Source organism: Poecilia reticulata, chromosome 5 (assembly GCF_904066995.2).
Source record: "Poecilia reticulata chromosome 5, P_reticulata-male-v2, whole genome shotgun sequence".
NCBI lineage: Eukaryota > Metazoa > Chordata > Actinopteri > Cyprinodontiformes > Poeciliidae > Poecilia > Poecilia reticulata.
The window spans coordinates 15,820,595-15,839,206 of record NC_088834.1 but is presented as its reverse complement, the minus strand read 5'-3'; the positions used below and the strand labels follow the sequence as shown (position 1 = coordinate 15,839,206).

Below are 18,612 nucleotides of genomic sequence, written 5' to 3'. Positions count from 1 at the left end.
GTACCATTATAGAGTTTATGACAAGATAGATGGGGCTAAAAAAAAGTAAATAAAAGAAACAACTGTGAAAATAGGTGAAGCTGAGAATACTGAAGCACCAAAAGTCAGACGTCCTTTGAAAATTATTTTCTTATCTTATTTTGCATTTATCATAATTTTGGCTATGTCTGCTTTTATTTACAGATAAAGTCACAATCAGGTCCTCGCTCAAACTAAATAAAAAGTGTAATTTTCTTAAACAAATATAAGCTGTTAGTTGTCACAGAACATCCCATCTACTTACTTCAGCCATAATTTAAATGCTTCACACAAACAGGCCATTGTTACAAACATGCCTAATAAAAGGCTGGCTCCCACACTGCGTGCCTTAAAATGTTATTTTGGCCCCTTAAGCAATTAGATGATGACCTCTGCTCCAGAATGAGCCATCTGGTGACACAGGAACCAGCTGCTCTGCATGTAATGCTCTATATACATGGGAGGTTGTGTTTTTGTGAGAATAAATGAGCAACTCCAAAGCTCTTGAGCTGCAGCAGCCTACTGTTCACACCGTTCCTAATCTCTGTGTAGTGTGTCGTGATAGCTGACAATATACAATTACACCCACACCACACAAGCAAATGCTGCGTTTCATCACCTCCCCTCAGTTAGCACAAAGTTACAAGAGGGGCGCCTGCAGAAATCTGACAGTCTGAGACAGTAAAAAAATGCCACTCCATGCACAGAAATAAGCCATCTTTCAAGACTTCTTTTATATTTTTTTGTTTTAATTGAATCTTATTCAGATGCTTGAACTTGAGGAAGCTGTTTATTGTGTGATTAAGCAGCTTTAGCAGCACTTGATAGGGGTTGCTTTGTGGGTTAGCATGAGGCCAGATGGTTCACGCAACCGCTTGGCAGTCACAGGCGCCATGCTGGAACCGGTTTGTATTCGATACCACCCACACACTTCGCCAGGGTTCTGCTTGTCATGAAAGACCACGCCAAGAGGAGACTGTCATAACGTGAAACAATCAATAAAGAACTCTGTGATTCTACAAAGGTATTGATCCTGATGCGACTCCCTGTGTCCGTCTCGACTGGTGGCATCTCCAAAACTCTGGGTTCACAGTCCCGTTATAGGCGGCTGTTCAACTGGCAACATGTAGACACTGGCTGATGAAACCAGGTTCTGCATGACCACAGATGACCACTGTGAGTGCTGGTGGCACAAAAACATAGCAGTAGTCCTACTTCTCTTTCCTTATGTTGTGGGTGCAGATAAACTATAGCTTCAGGTTATGTCTAGTGGCCAGGTTTCCTTTGCACCATCTCTGTTGTTCCCCCAACACATGTGTGTAGATGTGTCCCCATCTTTGTTTGTGGCAACCTGCACGGGGGATTTTTTGGGGCGAGATCATCAACTCAACGGTTTTGGTACTCTGGGCAGCCAGATATTTGAAGTGCTTGACTAACAATTGTCCCTTCAACAGATTCACAGCCTTAATCTCTGCAGTTTGTCCTGAATTACCATGGGCCTCTTACTGTTTGTTTGATTAATGGCCCTCTTGCCAGCCTGTCAGGCAATGTGAACTGCCATGCTTTGGAAGAATTATATTTATGCCATATTCATTTTTTGTTTGTTTGTTTGTTTTTTATTACATGTTCACTGGATCCAAGTGATATTATTTGGGGGTAAAACAGTAAGTAATTAATGAAAACGAATGCAAGACTCTTTTCAGGTTATTAGTAGCAAGACACCATATATTGTTTTTCTTCCACTTCACCACTACTCACAATTTTGTTTTTATCTATCACATACAATCTCAACACAGTACATGAAGGTTTCAGCTGTTAGGTGACAAATGTGAACTGTTTTTGTTCTTAGGGGCTGTGAGAGACACCAAAAAGCTTAGGGTTGTTAGGTGACAAAGCGTCATCATGTGACTGCTGTAGCTTAGAAGTCAAGTTAAGTCAACATCCTGCACTGATGTGCAGTACCTGGTTTGCACAGCTGAATTATGAAACATGCGTGAAAAACAAATAATTGTGAGTTCGCCTCTCACACATGAGCAGCACGCCGCTCTGTTTGATTACAGGGCTGCACAATCCACCAGGGGAATTACCTCTAATTAAATTTTCACCCGTCACACACCATGTGTTATATAACACTCAATCGCACAGAAGCGCAGACACTTGTTCGTGTTGATGGTGTTACCGTTATGGCTGTGTTCCAAATATAGAAAATCCAGAATTATTGGGTGGGAAACAGCATGATTTTACTTTAAGTCTTGCATGCATGTGCAGAAGGCGCAAAGTGGGATCTATTTTTGTGGGAACCGTTGATCAGGGCTGACTGGGCAGCTGAGCAGCAGTGGTCATGACTCAGTCAGATATGGTATGCTCTAGCTCACACGCTCGCCTCCAGCAGCTCTCGTACAGCTTCGGCATGACAACAAAAATTCTGCTCAATTCGATGAAAACAAAATCAGTTGCCCTTCACAATAAAAATCTATCACACAAAACGATCTCACGCTAATCATCACCACTAGTCATCACCTTCACTGTTTATGATTGAGGCTCTGCAGGCTGTGGGTGGTATTTAAACATAAATACCACCAAAAACTTCCATGCTTCAGAAAGTGAATGTTATATCAGGAAATTTTGCAAACAGAGGCCCGTACACCCTGATTCTGATTATCTCATGATAAATGATGCATGGTATTTGCTGAAACTAACTGGGGCCTAAGGCACCTGATGCAATTGTAAAAAGTGGTGCTAGAAGACAGATGCAATGACTGGCTTGAAATTTATCCATTATTAATGAAGCAATTTGCTCCTCAGTCAGCCTCTCGGTGAGCCCAGTGGGTGCGACCAAACCAGCCCACCGTAAATATGCAGTTATGTAAGCACGCCTCAGAGCCCAGAAATCAAGTTAGAATAGACCAATTATAGCAACAAGGCACATCTGCCTTTTATTAGCTGCCACACTGCATTAATGAATCCTACCAGGAGGAATATAAATATCACTCGACATAAGGGGAGAGCAAGCACCGAGTCCTCTCTTTGATTCAAGGATGATGCCATGGAAACCCGTCAGCGAACAGCTTTCGTAATCTGCAGGACACATTCAGCTCCTAAACTCTATGAGTTCCAACTAAAAATATCGCAATGAGGATTTAACGACTCTTTATAAAGAAATGTGCAAAGCTGAGTTGCTTTGGTTCTGTCGGTGACACAGATGATTCAGCTTTAACACAGACTCAGATTTTTGCAAATCATAATGATGTAAAATACTTCTGGTGTTGCATAATTGACTGATAGTTAGACTAAAGCACCTTGCAAAAGTATTCATACCCAAAAAGACTAACACAAAGCAGCACAAATTTGGAATGAGGAGGAAAAATTATTTTTAAAAATCTCCATACGTTTATAATTCACCAATTTTTACTGCATTTTTATAAACAGACATGGATGGATTGCTTTGTGTTGCTGCATCACATAAAATCTCCTCAAAGCGCACAAAAAGTACAAAAAAACTATTAGGCTAATTAAATGTTGAAATGTTTAAAGGGAATGAATACTTTAGCAATGTGCAGAGACAAAACCCCATCTTTTATAAGAAGATCAACAAGTCCTGTGTGGAAAAACCCACTGATGGTACTACCTTGCAGGGTAGAGTAATGACTAATCGTGTCTCTTCAGCGTATGAAAACAGAGCTGGAGCAGACACAATGCCCTGCACAAACAGCTAGACCAAACTCAGCCTTTAAACTGCTCAAAGCATTGCTCAGTATGCTGCATCATGAACACAGCGGGGGTTTTTTTTTTGTTTTTTTTGAAAATGCATTTATACTAAAAAGCTCAGTCTATATATACACAATCTACACAATATCAGAGTGTCATATATTTCCACTTGCAGCTGACAGAATCCACTAAGCCAGAGGCTGTGCATTCGTTCGCTCCAACAGCTAGCCAGCTATTAGTAATCCTCTAGGTGAGATCTGACATTAAAGAAAGTGATCTCCAGCTGTTTAATTATCTTTTTTTTTTTGCCAAGACAATCATTTAAAATAGACAGAAAGATGGCAAATCTTTTGCAGAAACGACTATATGAACCAAAGTAAACACTGTGAGATGATGCAGGTCAGAGCATATGAAGAGAAGGCAAAGGAAGACAGACGGGGAGTGTTTAAGTGTCCTTGACATTTGTCTCTGGGCCGTGTGCCTACTCCTGTCAGTAAGTGATTTAACTGGGCCACGACTACACCCCCACACTGAGGTAAGCAGAAAAAAAAACCTTTTGACATCTCTTCCCCTGGGGCCAATCTGCTGAATCTGTGAAAATAAACCAAAATTAAGCGATATCGGGACCAGATGGCATTCAATACACCTGTCGGCAGTGTCATCGTACTTTTTAACTGAGCCACAAATAACTGAACATTCAGATTTCTGCTCTACTCCTTTTTAGTTGAAGTGCTTGTATTTTCTGAGAAGCTGAAGTCTTATCGATTCTTCACTGGATGAAGAGATATTTATGTCAATAAAAGAACATCTTTCCAGAAAGGTTGTACAAATCTGTTAAAAAATAACAGAACTGACTGCTTTTATTTTCTACTGCATACATAAGAGAGGATGGCTGTGATTATTTGCAAAAGACAGCATGGTGAAAGCGGAGATCAAAGCAGAGCAAAATGGGCAGACAAATAGGCAGCGAGTGAAATTCACTGCAGCAATAAGTGGATTATGACAGCTCAGAGAGGAGTGGTCTCACCTGATTCTCCTCGTGAGTGACTCTCATCTGCTCTTTCAGAATGGACGTGCGAGCCGCCTCCTCTTTCCTCATGATCCTCTCCTTCTTCAGCTCTGGGCTCCAGAAGCTCTTGATGCTGTTGGTGGAAGATCCCAACTTACTCTCCTTCAGGTCAAGCTCTCGCCGCAGCAGCTCATTCTCCCTCTGCATCTCCCTGAGCTGGGCCTGCATCTCCAGCAGCTCGCCACCACTGCCCCGCACGGCCTGCCTGAGCAGAGCCGAGGGCACCCCCTGGTGGTGGTGGGCGTGCAGCATGGAGAGGGAGCCCAGGTCACTGTAAGACAGAAGGTCAGCATGAGGCAGCCCCACTGAAGCAATATTGGGGCTGCTGCCCATGGCTGTGACGCGACCCCCGTACATGGCCCGGCTGGTGGCGCGACCCAGAGTCATGGTTCCCTTTGGGTAGGTGGCAGTGGAGCCCACGCCCTCGTGGTCACTCAGGTACATGGGCCCTGAAGTAGCATAGGCAGCGTTGAGTGATTGGATGTTCTCCATGGAGAGGGTCTTGCCCCCTGCACCACCCCCGCTCCCACTGTGTGCCCTTCGATGGCCCAGTCTGGGGGACCTTGGAAGGCGCGGGGACCGTACAGGGCTGCTCTCTACATGACCTACAGCTCTGGCACTGCCGTACATGTCCCGTGATTCAGAGGAGTAGCCACCAGAGGGTCCTTTAACAGGGGCGTGCTCAAATGAGACTGCTCTGACTTTTGTCAACCAAACATGGATGACTTATTTCATGTCTGAATGGGTGGGTTAGGTCACATCAATGTCAGATCTGAGGAAACAGGGGAGAAGGATTTGTCAGACATACAGCATTTCAGAAAGCAAAAAAGAAAAACAAAACAGCACATTCCAGTCAAAAATCTAAGCTCTAGACGAAAAGAGAAATGTTATATTAGCTCTAAGATTTGTGTTAGTCAGCGTAGGCGACAAGCTGTCCCAATTTACGAGGCTCTAATTTCAAATGGCCTGCAGGAATTTCACATCATCCCAGATGTCTCACAGGCTAACATTTATCTATAGTAGATCTCAGTACTGATTGAAATATAACTTTACAGTCTCACATTTCTCTGACCTGAATCATGACAGCCATCATTTTATCAGAGTAAACAGAAACAACTATAGAGAGCATTTTAGGTGTCGAGGAGCAAATTCAGAAAAACATCACTACATTTTGAATCACTTAGAATCCATCTGATTATCAATTATCTTTGTTTTCAAGTACAGGTTTAGTACAACCACGCCGTACATTACAGATCCAATTAGCAGTTCAGTGCGTGATATCAAGCTCATCATCGTCTTCTGAGAAGTGTTGTTTCTTAAGGCACTTTGTTAATTAGCTGTCATATAAGTGATCAAGCAAATTTATTGGCAGCCCCGGTAAAGACGTGGAGAAAGCTTTAAAACAAATCAGCTTTTGTTGCATAATCTGAAAAAAATATGAGGTGAGTGGAAACTTTTTAATAAGTCACTCATAACTTAAATTTTTCCCTGGGTTATAAATATGACAGTTTCTATTAGCCAATCCTCAAAATTGCAAAGATAATCGAACACGCAATTAAAGAAAGTCAGGATCTTTAAGGAAATGGCTACAAAGAAACATTTTTGTCTAAAAGTTTATTGCATGTATAATCCAGGCGATAATATAAATCTTTAAGCGTGAGATTAAATCTTATTCCTGTCATGCACTGTCAGCGTGTAAGCAAGGATGACAAAGTCTAAAATGAATATAAAAATAAAACAGTGTATTTCCCCCACTGACAGGATGTGTTCAAACTAAAATTACAGCATGAGATTATGCCACTGTAATAAACACATTTATTTTTAAGCCTTTAACAAATAGTCCCCAGAGGTGCTGGTGCTCTGTGTGTGTGCAGAGTGCTGCACATAGAAATACGAGAAAGAAAAGTAGGGAAGAAAGACCAATAATTCTGACAAATAAAGACATACTGGACGAGAAATAAAGCAACATTTCTGCAGCACTGTCTTGTCTCATAAGCTAACTGATAAATATTTACTGACAGAGTGCAGCTCGGCTCACAGTATGACTGTAAGAACTGGACCCGACATGTCTTTTTATCTGAGGCTAATACTAGAAAGAAAAACATCAGAAATCACCACATATATCACGCATGTACTCTTTTAATGATAAAGGTCTTTTCATCTTTTTATGTTCAAAAGATGAACAAAATTGCAAAAAATTTGCAAGTTTTAAAATAAATCTCTTCCTCCTGGGTAACAAGAAAAAAAAATGATACAGGAGACTTAATTTTTAATCATGTAATAATAGCTGGGCTATTTAATGCTGTCTTTTGGCTTTAATACATTTCTAGATTTATCACGGGCTGTGATTTATGTAATATGAAGGCATCATTATTTTACTGTGGTCGATATTTTTAGGGTAAAAACTGAATGCTATTAAACACAAATGTCAAGACAAAGACTCTAACCAGGGTTTTTAATTTCCCCAGCTGTCAAAGGATGAAAGATACCGATATGTCTAAGAAAAAGGTGGTTAATCATATACGCGTAGACTTTTCCATCTTTCTCTCCTCCTGGTGACACTTCTCGGATTCGGTTGCCATGGTGTTTCTGTCTGGGCTAGCGCAGACAAATCACCTGTCGTCATCACATGAAGGTGGAAGAAATCTTCAAAATATCAATCAAAGAAACTGTGGCTGAATACAGCGACAGTGACAAGGGGAAGGTTTGTTGTTTTTCTGCCTTTTAAGTAATTCCTGTATATCTTTAATATAAAGGACAGATTATTCCTAAAAAGAGGAATCCATGTGTCAGCAGGTTCCTTCGATATACAAAAGTCACTAAAATTTCCCATGACATCATCGCTGAACTCGCAGGTGCTTTACATGAAATTCTGAAAGTCATTCTCATCTGTACGATAAAGTTATAAGAGCGTAGACATGGAAACGCTAAATATAAGTCAGCTGAGCTGAGCAATATAAAAATTTTCTGATTAATTTTCTGATTTTTATATTGAAGAGATGCATCAGAAAAGGCCCACAGACTGCATGGCATTTACCTTGACCTGTACTCCTCTGTGATTTGTTTGTGAAATATCTGATCATTTCTCCATTAAATGCATCAACATGAAAAACTATTGGTATTTTAATACTAGAAATACCGAGAAAAAAAAAATTCTCCAATGCGTTTTAATTTATGAATTTTTTTTTTCAATCATATAAAGGTTGGCAACATTTGCCTTGATGCAAGGGGATAATATTCCCTTCCTGTTAGATTCACAATTACTAGAATTTACAAAGAACATTTCTTTTAGTTCTCCTTTAAAACATACAGTATATCACAAACAGTAGACCAGAGTTCAAAAAAAGCAGCCAGATCAGATCAGTGAGGTCTGGTGGGTAAATATATCACTGGGGGAAGCAGGATCCAGCAGGGGTTCAGACAAAACAGCATCCAGCACAAGTTCCAGCCAGCTTGCTGCTCACTTCTGAGGAAGATAAACACGTGTTTGCTTCTTTGATCCACCGGTAGAGTAGATAAACCAGTTCATGTGTTGGGCTGCATCTCCTGTGACGCCTCTTTGAGTCAGTGTTTGTCGGCTTTTGTGTACCTCACCACTGATGGGTCATTGATTAAGGTAGTCACTCCGCCATTTTTTCTTTTTTTTTTTTGTCTTTCAAACGTCCCTTTCTTTACCGCAAACGACGTCAATTCCTGACTGCATAATAAATCCAATATTTTTAATGCTTTCTTGTTACGGCTATAAGTTACATAAGTGGAACAGGATTTTCAGGAAAACTGTAACTAAAGGGGGGAAATTATGTGAGCAGAGCAGGGCTGCTGAGCTAATAATCTGGGATGTGATGACGACACTTTCACTCTTACTCCACTGCTCGTCTTTCTCCTATTGATATTAATTTTGCACTGCTGTCAGTTTGCCTGAAACATCCAGCAACCTCCACATTTACTGACACTTATTTGAAAATTCCCTAAAGTAAATTCATGTAAAGGGTTTATTGCAGACCTCCACAATAAATTTAAAAAGATGTTAGAATATGAAAATCGTGAGGTTTGTAAAGTAAACAAAGGACTTATCTTCAGGACCTGGCCTATAACTGACTTTCACAAATTAAATATTTAGTCCTAATTTAACCTTATTTTAATTGAATTGTGTCAGTAGTTTAATTGCGTATGTACTCTGACTTTGTGTTGATTTAAAATCCTTTTATTTACTCTACTTTTTTTTTTTGCTTTAATGTTATGATTAATTTATGTTTATAACAGCTGCTTGAATTGAGATTATATTTTAATTAATAAAGTATTTGTTCCTCTTTCCTGCCTGCTGTTTTAATTTTATATAACGCACCTTTTGTTGCCTTTGTATATGAAATTAAAACGTTTTAAATCTGATTGATTTCTATCCCACTAAATTAACTGTTTTTCAATGAAGACCTTCACTATACACAGGAAGTTATGTTTTCATTACAGGAGTTAGATACATTGGAGATCTGTCTTTTTTTCAATTTTATGTATCATCCTCTTCACTGTGCATTGCAACCAGGTAAACTTCCTTCCAGCTAAATTTCTGATACCATTTGATTTATGAGACTTAACAACAATCTGCCTAACTTTAAATGCAATATTTTTTCTGTATTCCCCGTGAAGGAGAGAGGGGAACAGAAATGTTACCTCTATGTCAAATCTGCTTATTCCTCTTCCTAACTATTACTCATGAAAATGTACACAAAACCACGAGCTACCTAAAAAAAAAAAAAAAAATGCTTAAGTTACATATGTTTAATAGAAATTTCTATGGGTGGTGCTTTTGTGAGGAAAATGTTCTTTCTTATGCAGGATTTCTTCCCCACTGAATGAATGAACTCAAATCAAAGCTTATGATTTCGTTTTTTTTTGTAAAATGAATGAGAATCTGTTTCTGCAATAGATTAAACTATTTCAAGGTATTTACAGATTTTTACTTCAGCTGATGTGGAGAGTGCTGTAGTCCACAAGTGGTTTTACTTTTGGTTCTTTTCATAAAACAACTTCATGGTGATAACCTCTATTGCGCCCAAAGCCTCACTTTACAAATCAAGATGAAGATAAACTCTTCCTTTTATAGTCCCTTTCCACTTTTAACGATTAAAATATTGAGGGTTTTTTCAGTGGTTCCCAGTGTTACACATTCCTATCAATAGGGTATTTTTATATAAATAATCAGCTAATGTGGTTATTACTGCTGACAGAGCAGAGGAGCGGGCATCCATTGGAAAATAATGTTTTCATTCTCCAATTTACAGCTTCGATTTGAAATAGGTATTATTGTGTTTTACGTTGACTTCTCAGCATTTCATTCTGTTGTTTCTCTACCTTATTCCAAGCAATAGAACTGCACAAGGGAATTTAATAATCTTTGAAGCAGTAACTAAGAAATTGTGGCTGAATTTGCACTAAAACTGTTTGTCAGATATTTGTCTAATACAAGTTAGCACTTTCAAAATGTATCTGTATCATAATATAAAACGCACAGCTATAAAATGGCTGTGCAAATTGACAAATGCTCATCAAAACAGCAGTGAAATAAGTTGGGGATTGAAAGATTATGTGTTTACACGTCCACTTGTTGATAAGACAAGAAATATTAGATGACTCTACTCATCTAATATTAGATTCACTCTACTCTGAAACTGTGAAACTATATGAGCTATTCCAGTTGAACATATTTAAAAAAAAAACAAAAAAAACAGTCAATTCTGAAACAAGGCCTCTGTTATACTTGTATGGGACGCCCAAAAGACTGCTACCCTGGGTTAAGGGCCATATTGACTTTAAAACTCTCCAACACATCCACAAGACTGTGCGGCCCTGCATAGTGATTTAAATTGTCCTGTAAATTGCTGTGAAGCACACACAAGACTGCGGCAACCAGGGCAATGAGCTATATTGCCTTGTAACCTTGCATGGTGCACCCACAAGACTCTGCCGCCCAGAGTAATGGGCCATATCGCCCATTTGTTGACTCATTTCTCCAGTTTTATGAATCTTTGAACAGCACAGTTTTGAGCGAGACTAGTTTTCTGACCTGGATCACAATGTTCTTTTTTTTTTTTTTTTTTTTTGCACCCCACTTTCTGTGTTGGAGGTTGGGAGAGCTGCAGCAGCACATACATGTACATCTGATCAGCAAATGCCAGAGTGAAGGCAACGTGGAAATGAATCTGGCTGTGCGGTGGGTGCGGAAACAGCAGAGAGGATACAGATGTCCTGAAACAAAGATTTTTTTTTTCTTTTTTCCACAGGCACTGCCTTTGGAGAAAGAAGCAGCGTTGTTCAATGAGGCAGTCATGACATTAGGAAAAAAAAGACATCATACAAATAACGCCATGTGTGGAGTTATATGGCACTGGGGGAATATATGACATGTAGGGGAATCTTGTTGATATTTCTATGAAAGAGCAGATGCAACACATCCAGCCTCCTCATCAAGCATTCTACTACAGAGCCTGACGCCTCCTTGCCTCCTCCAGACTCAAACGCTTGGTGGACTGGATGAGATGTTAAATATCTCCAAATTGGCCCGAGCGCTCACGTCACCAAATGCCAGCGTTAGCAGACGTTGCTGCTCAGAAATAGCTCCTATAAATTACAGTATGTTGCCAACATTTGATCTGAAGGCGGAATTGGTGAAGACTGGCAGGGCACGACCGAGCAATTGACAGCACGCCGGGCCTACATGCTCGCCTGAAATATAACACTCTAACCTGTCGTGTGGGGGAAATCTTTATTTTTTAGGAACAACGGCGCTCTGTCATCGCCTTTTCGCGACTACAGAGTAATATTAGTTTCCAGGAAACGGCTAGCTTATATTGTCTCGCTTAATTGAGCGAGCAGGAAAAAGATTTGGTTAAATGGACACAGCCTGTACCGTTTTTTTTTTTTTTTTTTTTTTTTCTTTTTACCCCGGCTTGTCGCTCATCAAAACGCGCACAAAAAACGCGAGCGAACACGTTACGTATTCCGGGCGTCATTCTTTCTAACGTTACAATAGTACGTGTTGGTTTTTAAGCGGTAAAATATCAACAGATACAGGTATACCTTTTCAGATGTCAACGGGTCTCCTTGGTCGCTCTGGACGGCATCTTGTCGCCTCCATTCAAGCCCAACAGCCTCTCTCAGCATCCTGCGCTGTCATTGGGCAGCGGGCAGCCTCTCTCTCCTCCTCCACACGGCCGCGAGCAGCATCACTGCGATACGGCAAGTGGCAGCTGGCAGGAGGGGATGGGCGGATCACATGCAGGGGGAGGAGAGAAGGAGCACCGGAGAGCGGCCTGGTGCTGCTGATGGTGATGATGTTCAGAGTTGGGCTGCTCCTCGCCTTTCACAGATGCTTACTAGTCTAGGATCAACTCATACAGGTGACCCGAATTATTCGGCTTCAAAACTTGTTTTATTTGATCACAATGCTCCGCAGGAGTATTAATACCCCTTTGAACTTTATTCCCCTTCCCCCCCCCCCCCATTTTATCTGTTTTTCGTTCATGTAATATATGAACTTAATTTAGAGGATAACTGAACTGAAAGAGAAAGGATGGATGTTTATTGTTTGTTTTTTTTACTGAGAAAACTCTGAAAAGTGTGGCGTGTATTTATTTACAAGCCCTCTGAAGCTATGGTTTGGGGAAACACATTTCTCTGCAATTACAGCTGCAACTCTTCTGACATTTATGCCTCCAGATGGAAAATGTTGCCAGTACTTTCCAAAAAATAAATCAGATCTGATGGAAAACATTTCTGAAAATGTTTCCGTATTTGTCCTAGAGCCCTAAATGAGTTTATGTTTTGATTTGAATGAACTGTAATTTATTTTCCCTTTGGGAAGAATATGCATTTTCAGTTATACTTAATAGACAATAAAAGTAGCCCTTTTTTGGTGTCTAAACCGATTTAATCATTTGAATCCAATCAAGATAGCATAAAACCTCCTGGCATACATGCTGAAATGGAAGAGAAACTAGAGAACAAGTGCAGTTAGCTCCTAAGTGTAGTACTGAATGGATGTATTCAGTTACTTTAAAACGCTAGTATGGGGATGAGGCGATTGACCGTTCTGTTCTGGCATGAGGAAGGAGCTGGACATGCTCAACTCTGGATCCTAAATGTGTTGCTACTTTAGCCCTCAGTCCTGGCTGAGCAATGAAACATTTCTCTCTTTATGAAAATGAATTTTGAGCACAAATTTAGACAAAACTGAAGACTGAGGAGGCAAAGTTGTGAAATATGTCACGATAATGTATAAAATATCTCTCCAACGTTTAATGAGTGATTAAAATTATTTGTTACATTTCTTTGTCTTCATCTTACAGATTAGTTTGGTTTTCAGTTCAGTTGAGTAGGATTATGGTACCATGAAGTTGTAAAAAGTTCAGAAATGATTTATTGAGGTCTCACACTCCTCTATCCCACAAACAAGGATTTTTCTCAGGGGTGGACAAAGTTTTGAGTTTGAAGATGTGATGCAACGCAGAAAGCAAAGAAATTGAAGAATATTTACAGATTTTCCAATATTTCATGACTTTGACATTTCAGACTAATTTTCTCTTTTGACAGTCATGGCGAAAGATGCTATGAAAAATACCATCAAACAAAGTATCTAAGCCTCGAAACGTGAGAACGAAGTTACGCGTTTTAAAATGAAACAACTGACGTGATATTCTATCTGCTGAAGCTCCGGCATATTCCTGTAGTATTCAGGCTGCCCCCAGGATACAGTGACTGTCTGCAAATCCCCCTGAGCACTTCTCTGTTATAACATAAATCTGTCTGATCTCATGACATCATAACTGCCATCATGAGAGGTGAGCGTGTCCTCCATGAACGTGTGAAGAGACAGCCCGGCACACGTTTTCAAAGCTGAACAACCCTCCTGGCTGCAGCACCGGCTGCGATCCTCCTCCTTCCTCCAGGCCAAAATGAAATTATAGGTACTTTGTGCCGTTTTATAAACACTGACTGTAAGTCTAGCTGACAGGACCTAAAGGAGAGACGTCAGCATTTCTGAACAAACACCGGCTCTCTGCTTTTCCCTGTCAAACTCTTTGTCATGGACACAGACAAGCAGTGAAGGTGTGAAAGGAGTTAAGGTTTATATATTGTCAGTCATATTTTAACATATTCTGACAGAAAGTTCAACCGGAACAAGTTTCCAAAGAAAGTAAGACACAGCATTGATTGCGTAACAAATAAAAGCAAATTAAGCAGATATTGCATTGCCTTAGGTAGTTCTACTCTTGCAGATAAACACAATAACCTAACCAGCGTTGTTTTACTCTCCTAAACATAACTAAGTTTAAATTACAAAAAAGAGCTGGCTTGTTCACAGAAATATACAAAAGAGGAGAGACTCGGTGAAACAAATTACCATTAAACACCATTTTTTTTCAATTCAGCCTTCCTCACTGTCATCACATCACTCAGCATGTGTTTGTTACTTTCTCTCCCTGCAAAATCTTTACTCGTTTACCTGTCCGTATCCTGCAGTTATTTTTCCTGCCCTGGTTGTGTGTGTGTGATGGTTGTCAGTAAACGTGTGGATGAGTGACAGGTGGGACTGGAAAACCTGAGCTGGCAGCTCTCCTTCAGCCACATTAGCTCCATCATCCACTCCACAGCCTGCAGGATTCAGGGCTGATTGGGTTATGGATCTGCATCCTGTGGTGTGCTTACGCCTTTTTAAGTGGATTCTTAATCACTTGTGTGATTAATTAGTTTATCCCATAGATTTTAAGGAGCAAAAAAGCTTGAAAATGTAGTTTTACATCACAAAAATAATGGCACAAGCTGGTGCTCGTCATCCAATCAATCCAATTCATTTTGACACTCAGTTCCAGTTATCCATGATGGTACTTTGACTGTAACAATGACAAATATCTAATTTGCAGGATAACTATTCAGCCTCAAGTTCCTGTACTTCCCATCGCTTCCCCATGAGTCATGGACTTCTTCTCGGAGGTCACCGCCGATGTTAATAAGTGGTTAATCTTCAGAGGCACAGGCTCTTGTCACGGCTTTCAGGAAATGGATGAATGCAGGCACCCCAATTACAGCTTAATGACTTTACATTTATGCCTTTGATCTGAGGACACTGAGGTCAAGCAATCCAGATGATAACCGGAGACTGCTAATCAATCGGCTGTATATAAGCAGCGGTTCTACCCATTCAGAAATGTCTAAGAAAACTATCCTTCATGTTTCATGTTAAAGGGTCAGACTTTGCTCAGTTGTTTGAGATTAAACGCAAAACACAAATGTGCATTATGAGTTTGGCAAATATTTAAACAGTGCAAGCTTTTTAAATGTGCAACCAGAAGACAAATCAAAGAAGGAAAGAAGGAAATGAAGGACACAAAATGGAACGAAGCTAACAGAGGAAGAAAGGACACAGGAAGAAGAAGAGAAAGGAGAGAAACAGAAATGATCAAAAGAGGGACAGAAGGTAAAAATGGGCTTTGTAAAGGTGTCTGTAAAGGTGTCTATATATATATATATATATATATATATATATATATATTATTTTTTTTTTTTTCAAATTCATGTGTGTTTAAAATTACACATACAGTCACAAGTATACAAACACCCTTAATAAGTGGTAAAATAGGCCTTGGCGAATTGTACCTCAATAAACATTTTCATGACCAACAACAAGTTCCTGGCATGGTTGATCACTGCTTTCAGTAGAATAGGTGGATCCAGAGAGCTGATATTAAAGCATAGTTTATACATTTTGAATAAAGTTCAGCTTTGTCCCAGCTAAAAGCAGCATGATTAGGTGTTCAGGATCATAGTCTTGTTAGGAAACACAATTGTGCCCAAATTTCAGCCATTTGGCCCAAAGAGTAAAGAACATTGATCATGATGTCCAGGAACAGTCCAGGAATCACAAAGACTCAAGTTTCATTATATCTTGGGAGATACTACACCAGCGTCACCGTCCACACTAGATTAACATCACCATGAACAGAACGGGTGCTGACCAATAACCCGATCTTTCACATCTCTACTAGGACGATGATCCCAAACATTCATTACAACCGTTTGTAGAATAGATAAGTAAAAATAGCATGAAACGTCTGGATCAACCTTTCCAAAGGCCCCATCCAATCATTTAAAGCACAAGCCAACACCAAAATGCAACAAAATTGAAACGCAGAACTCAAGGTGCTCAGAGCAAAACAAAACAGTGAAAGCAGAAATAACTAAAATATTAAACACCCTGGAATCCAATCAATACACTGTATAGTTGCTACAGAGTTTTGTGCATGTATGGCTCTGGGGTAGAAACATTCTTTAGTATCTTTGTTTCGGTTTTATTATGCACTGTACCATCTGCAAAAGCTCAAACAGATGATGTCCAGGGTGGGAGGGGTCTCTGGTCATATTTTCTGCCTTCCCCAGGAAGTGACAGGCGTACAGTTCTTCTAGTGATGGCAGGGACAGCAGGTAATCCTCTGGGCTGTGGTGATGACCCGCTGGAGCGTTTTGCTGTCGGCAGCCGTGCAGCCTGAAGGTCAGAATGCTCTCTGGGTCAAAGCTGCTGATATAAAGCTATCAACAGTCTTGATTTCTTCTTATATTATTGTGTGTACTATCACTACATAATAATTATTTTAGAAATATTTTTAATTAATTATCCTACTTTTGGAATCCGCACAATATTTGTTTGACTTTGTGCCTTCAGTTCTGTTCTAGTCCAGTAGAGGGCAGTCTTCTTCTGCAGATGGGATTGTTGGCCAATTTGTCTCTCTTCCAAAAATGTAATGATATATTGTAGAAACAATATCAAGCACTGGGACATGTTTAGTGTGGAGCAGTGGATGTACATCAGGGAAGGAACAACAAACTAAAAATGACAGTGAAAGTAATCCTAATATGAATCCTTTATGCAAAAAGCCTCCTGACTGACAGATTATATGACTGAATTTTATGTAGGCAGATAAACTCATGTATGAAGGTAATTGTGCAAAAAACTTGAGAGATATTTTAAAGACAAAGAACAAAGAAAGAAAGAAAAAAAAGAAAACAAGGGCTGTAAAAATTGCATGTACACCCATAGGATGACAACCAGAAGCTGAAATATTGCAAACAAAAAAAATGAACCCAGCTTAATCAGGTTTGGCATTAATTTGTCATCAATGAAACATGAATGGAACATCAAACATAGCAGCAGCAAAGATTTGTCAGAAATAATGGGAATAATGCAATTAGGGGGATTGGAGGGTTAGCAGTTTTCCGTTTGCTTTCTGATGGAGAGTGCTGGAGCTCCCATACTTTAATATCTTTTATCTAAAGGCTTCAGGTATTCTTTAAGGTTGTCGTCCTGAAGGTGAAGCTCCACCCAGTTCTTTGTGGCTCCTAACTGGTTTCTTTAAACCTTTAACTCAATGTTTGACTCCATCCATCTTCCCCATTTCTGCTGGGGAAAAGAAGGCCTCTTCATATCAGGATGCTGTCACCACCATGTTTCATCACAGGGTGAGCTGGCATTCAAATGCAAAACGGTTTTTGTACTTTGGTCGAAGAGTTCACTCGTGGTTTCATTTGACCAGAGCATTTTCTTGCACCCCCTACATGGGTTGAGCAAACTGTCAACTGGAGTTCAAATGGCTCTTTCAGCAAAAACATTCTTGTTGTCCCTGTTTCATAAGGGCCAGATTTGTGGAGTGCATGACTACTGGTTGTCCTGATATTTTCTGCAAGCCCTAACCATGGACACAGGTAGACTCTATTTACTAAAGAATTTATATAGCAATTGTTGGACATTTTCAAGCATGACTGCTAAGCCATGTCAACAAAAAGATGATCTGATGTTAAAGTCTCTGCTCTCAGATTGTCTGTCTGCATTCTCACAATCCCAAAGGTTTGGGCTGATGATTGGAAGAGGCATTCTTTAATTTGCAGCTCCGTCCTTCTGGAATTAGCTGCAGAATGTGTTTTAAAAATATGGAAGTATGCAGATGTTTTTATGGTTTAACATCCACACTAGGATAAATCATCACCACCTCTGCAAACAAAGCTTCCAAAACTTATCCGAACAGTCTCACCTTGATTGCATTTGACAATATCAAAAATGAGGAATTAAACATTTTCCTTGACCCTTTTCCATGACCCTGCTGAAAAGGGATTTTAAATCTCAACGTAGTATTTCCTGAAATAATAAAAGTGAACTAAAACTTACTAATTAGGTGACTTATGAAGTGCTTGCGACTCAGAGCAAAGGGGGATGAATACATCAGGATGCCAAACATTTCTGACTTAAAGTATTAATTGCCTTCGTTTTCATTAAGCAACTGCCCACACCAAAATTTGCAGTGGCAATGTTATAAAATGTGAACAACTTCAAATAGGTAGTTTTCCACCCGGTTGTTGCATTTTTACACAACAAAAACAACATAGTAATAGCCCTCTCCTGTAATTTACATTTACAAATCCACAAGCAACAGACGGAAGAGCTTGATTTCTCTTTCTTGCACAGAATCATCCTCACACCTCCATCTCTCCCAGCGCTTTGCCAAGCACGGCTCTTCACATTTCTCGCTCTCTCTACCACCCACACTAGGATAAATCATCACCACCTCTGCAAGCAAAGCCCTCTCTTATCCGAACAGTCTCATAGCTGTCGAGGTCTTATTCTTGATCTCTCTTCTGCATTGGCAGTAAGACCTGAACGAAACTTACCTTGCTGAAACCGAGCGCGAACAACACACACACACACACACACACACACACGCACACACACACACACATGCACGCACCCACCTTGACACAGAGTCTGCACACAGTAG

At 40.0% G+C, this 18,612-nt stretch overlaps 1 protein-coding gene across 6 annotated transcripts in view; it reads right to left on the bottom strand.

Moving 5' to 3' along the window:
• Window positions 1-12,265, bottom strand: part of erc2 (ELKS/RAB6-interacting/CAST family member 2) — a 49,756-nt gene extending 37,491 nt beyond the window's left edge. For 3 of the 6 annotated variants that reach the window (XM_008409678.3, XM_081607134.1, XM_081607133.1), the window contains exons 1-2: window positions 11,870-12,264; window positions 4,754-5,567 (exon numbers count right to left, since the gene is read on the bottom strand). In XM_008409678.3, coding sequence (XP_008407900.1) covers window positions 4,754-5,425 — 672 coding nt within the window. In that variant the 5' untranslated portion in view covers window positions 5,426-5,567; window positions 11,870-12,264. Of the gene's footprint in view, window positions 1-4,753; window positions 5,568-11,869 lie in introns of all 6 variants that reach the window. The other 3 variants (XM_008409679.3, XM_081607135.1, XM_008409674.3) reach the window with 2 other exon arrangements.
• Between the last annotated feature and the right edge of the window lie 6,347 nt (window positions 12,266-18,612).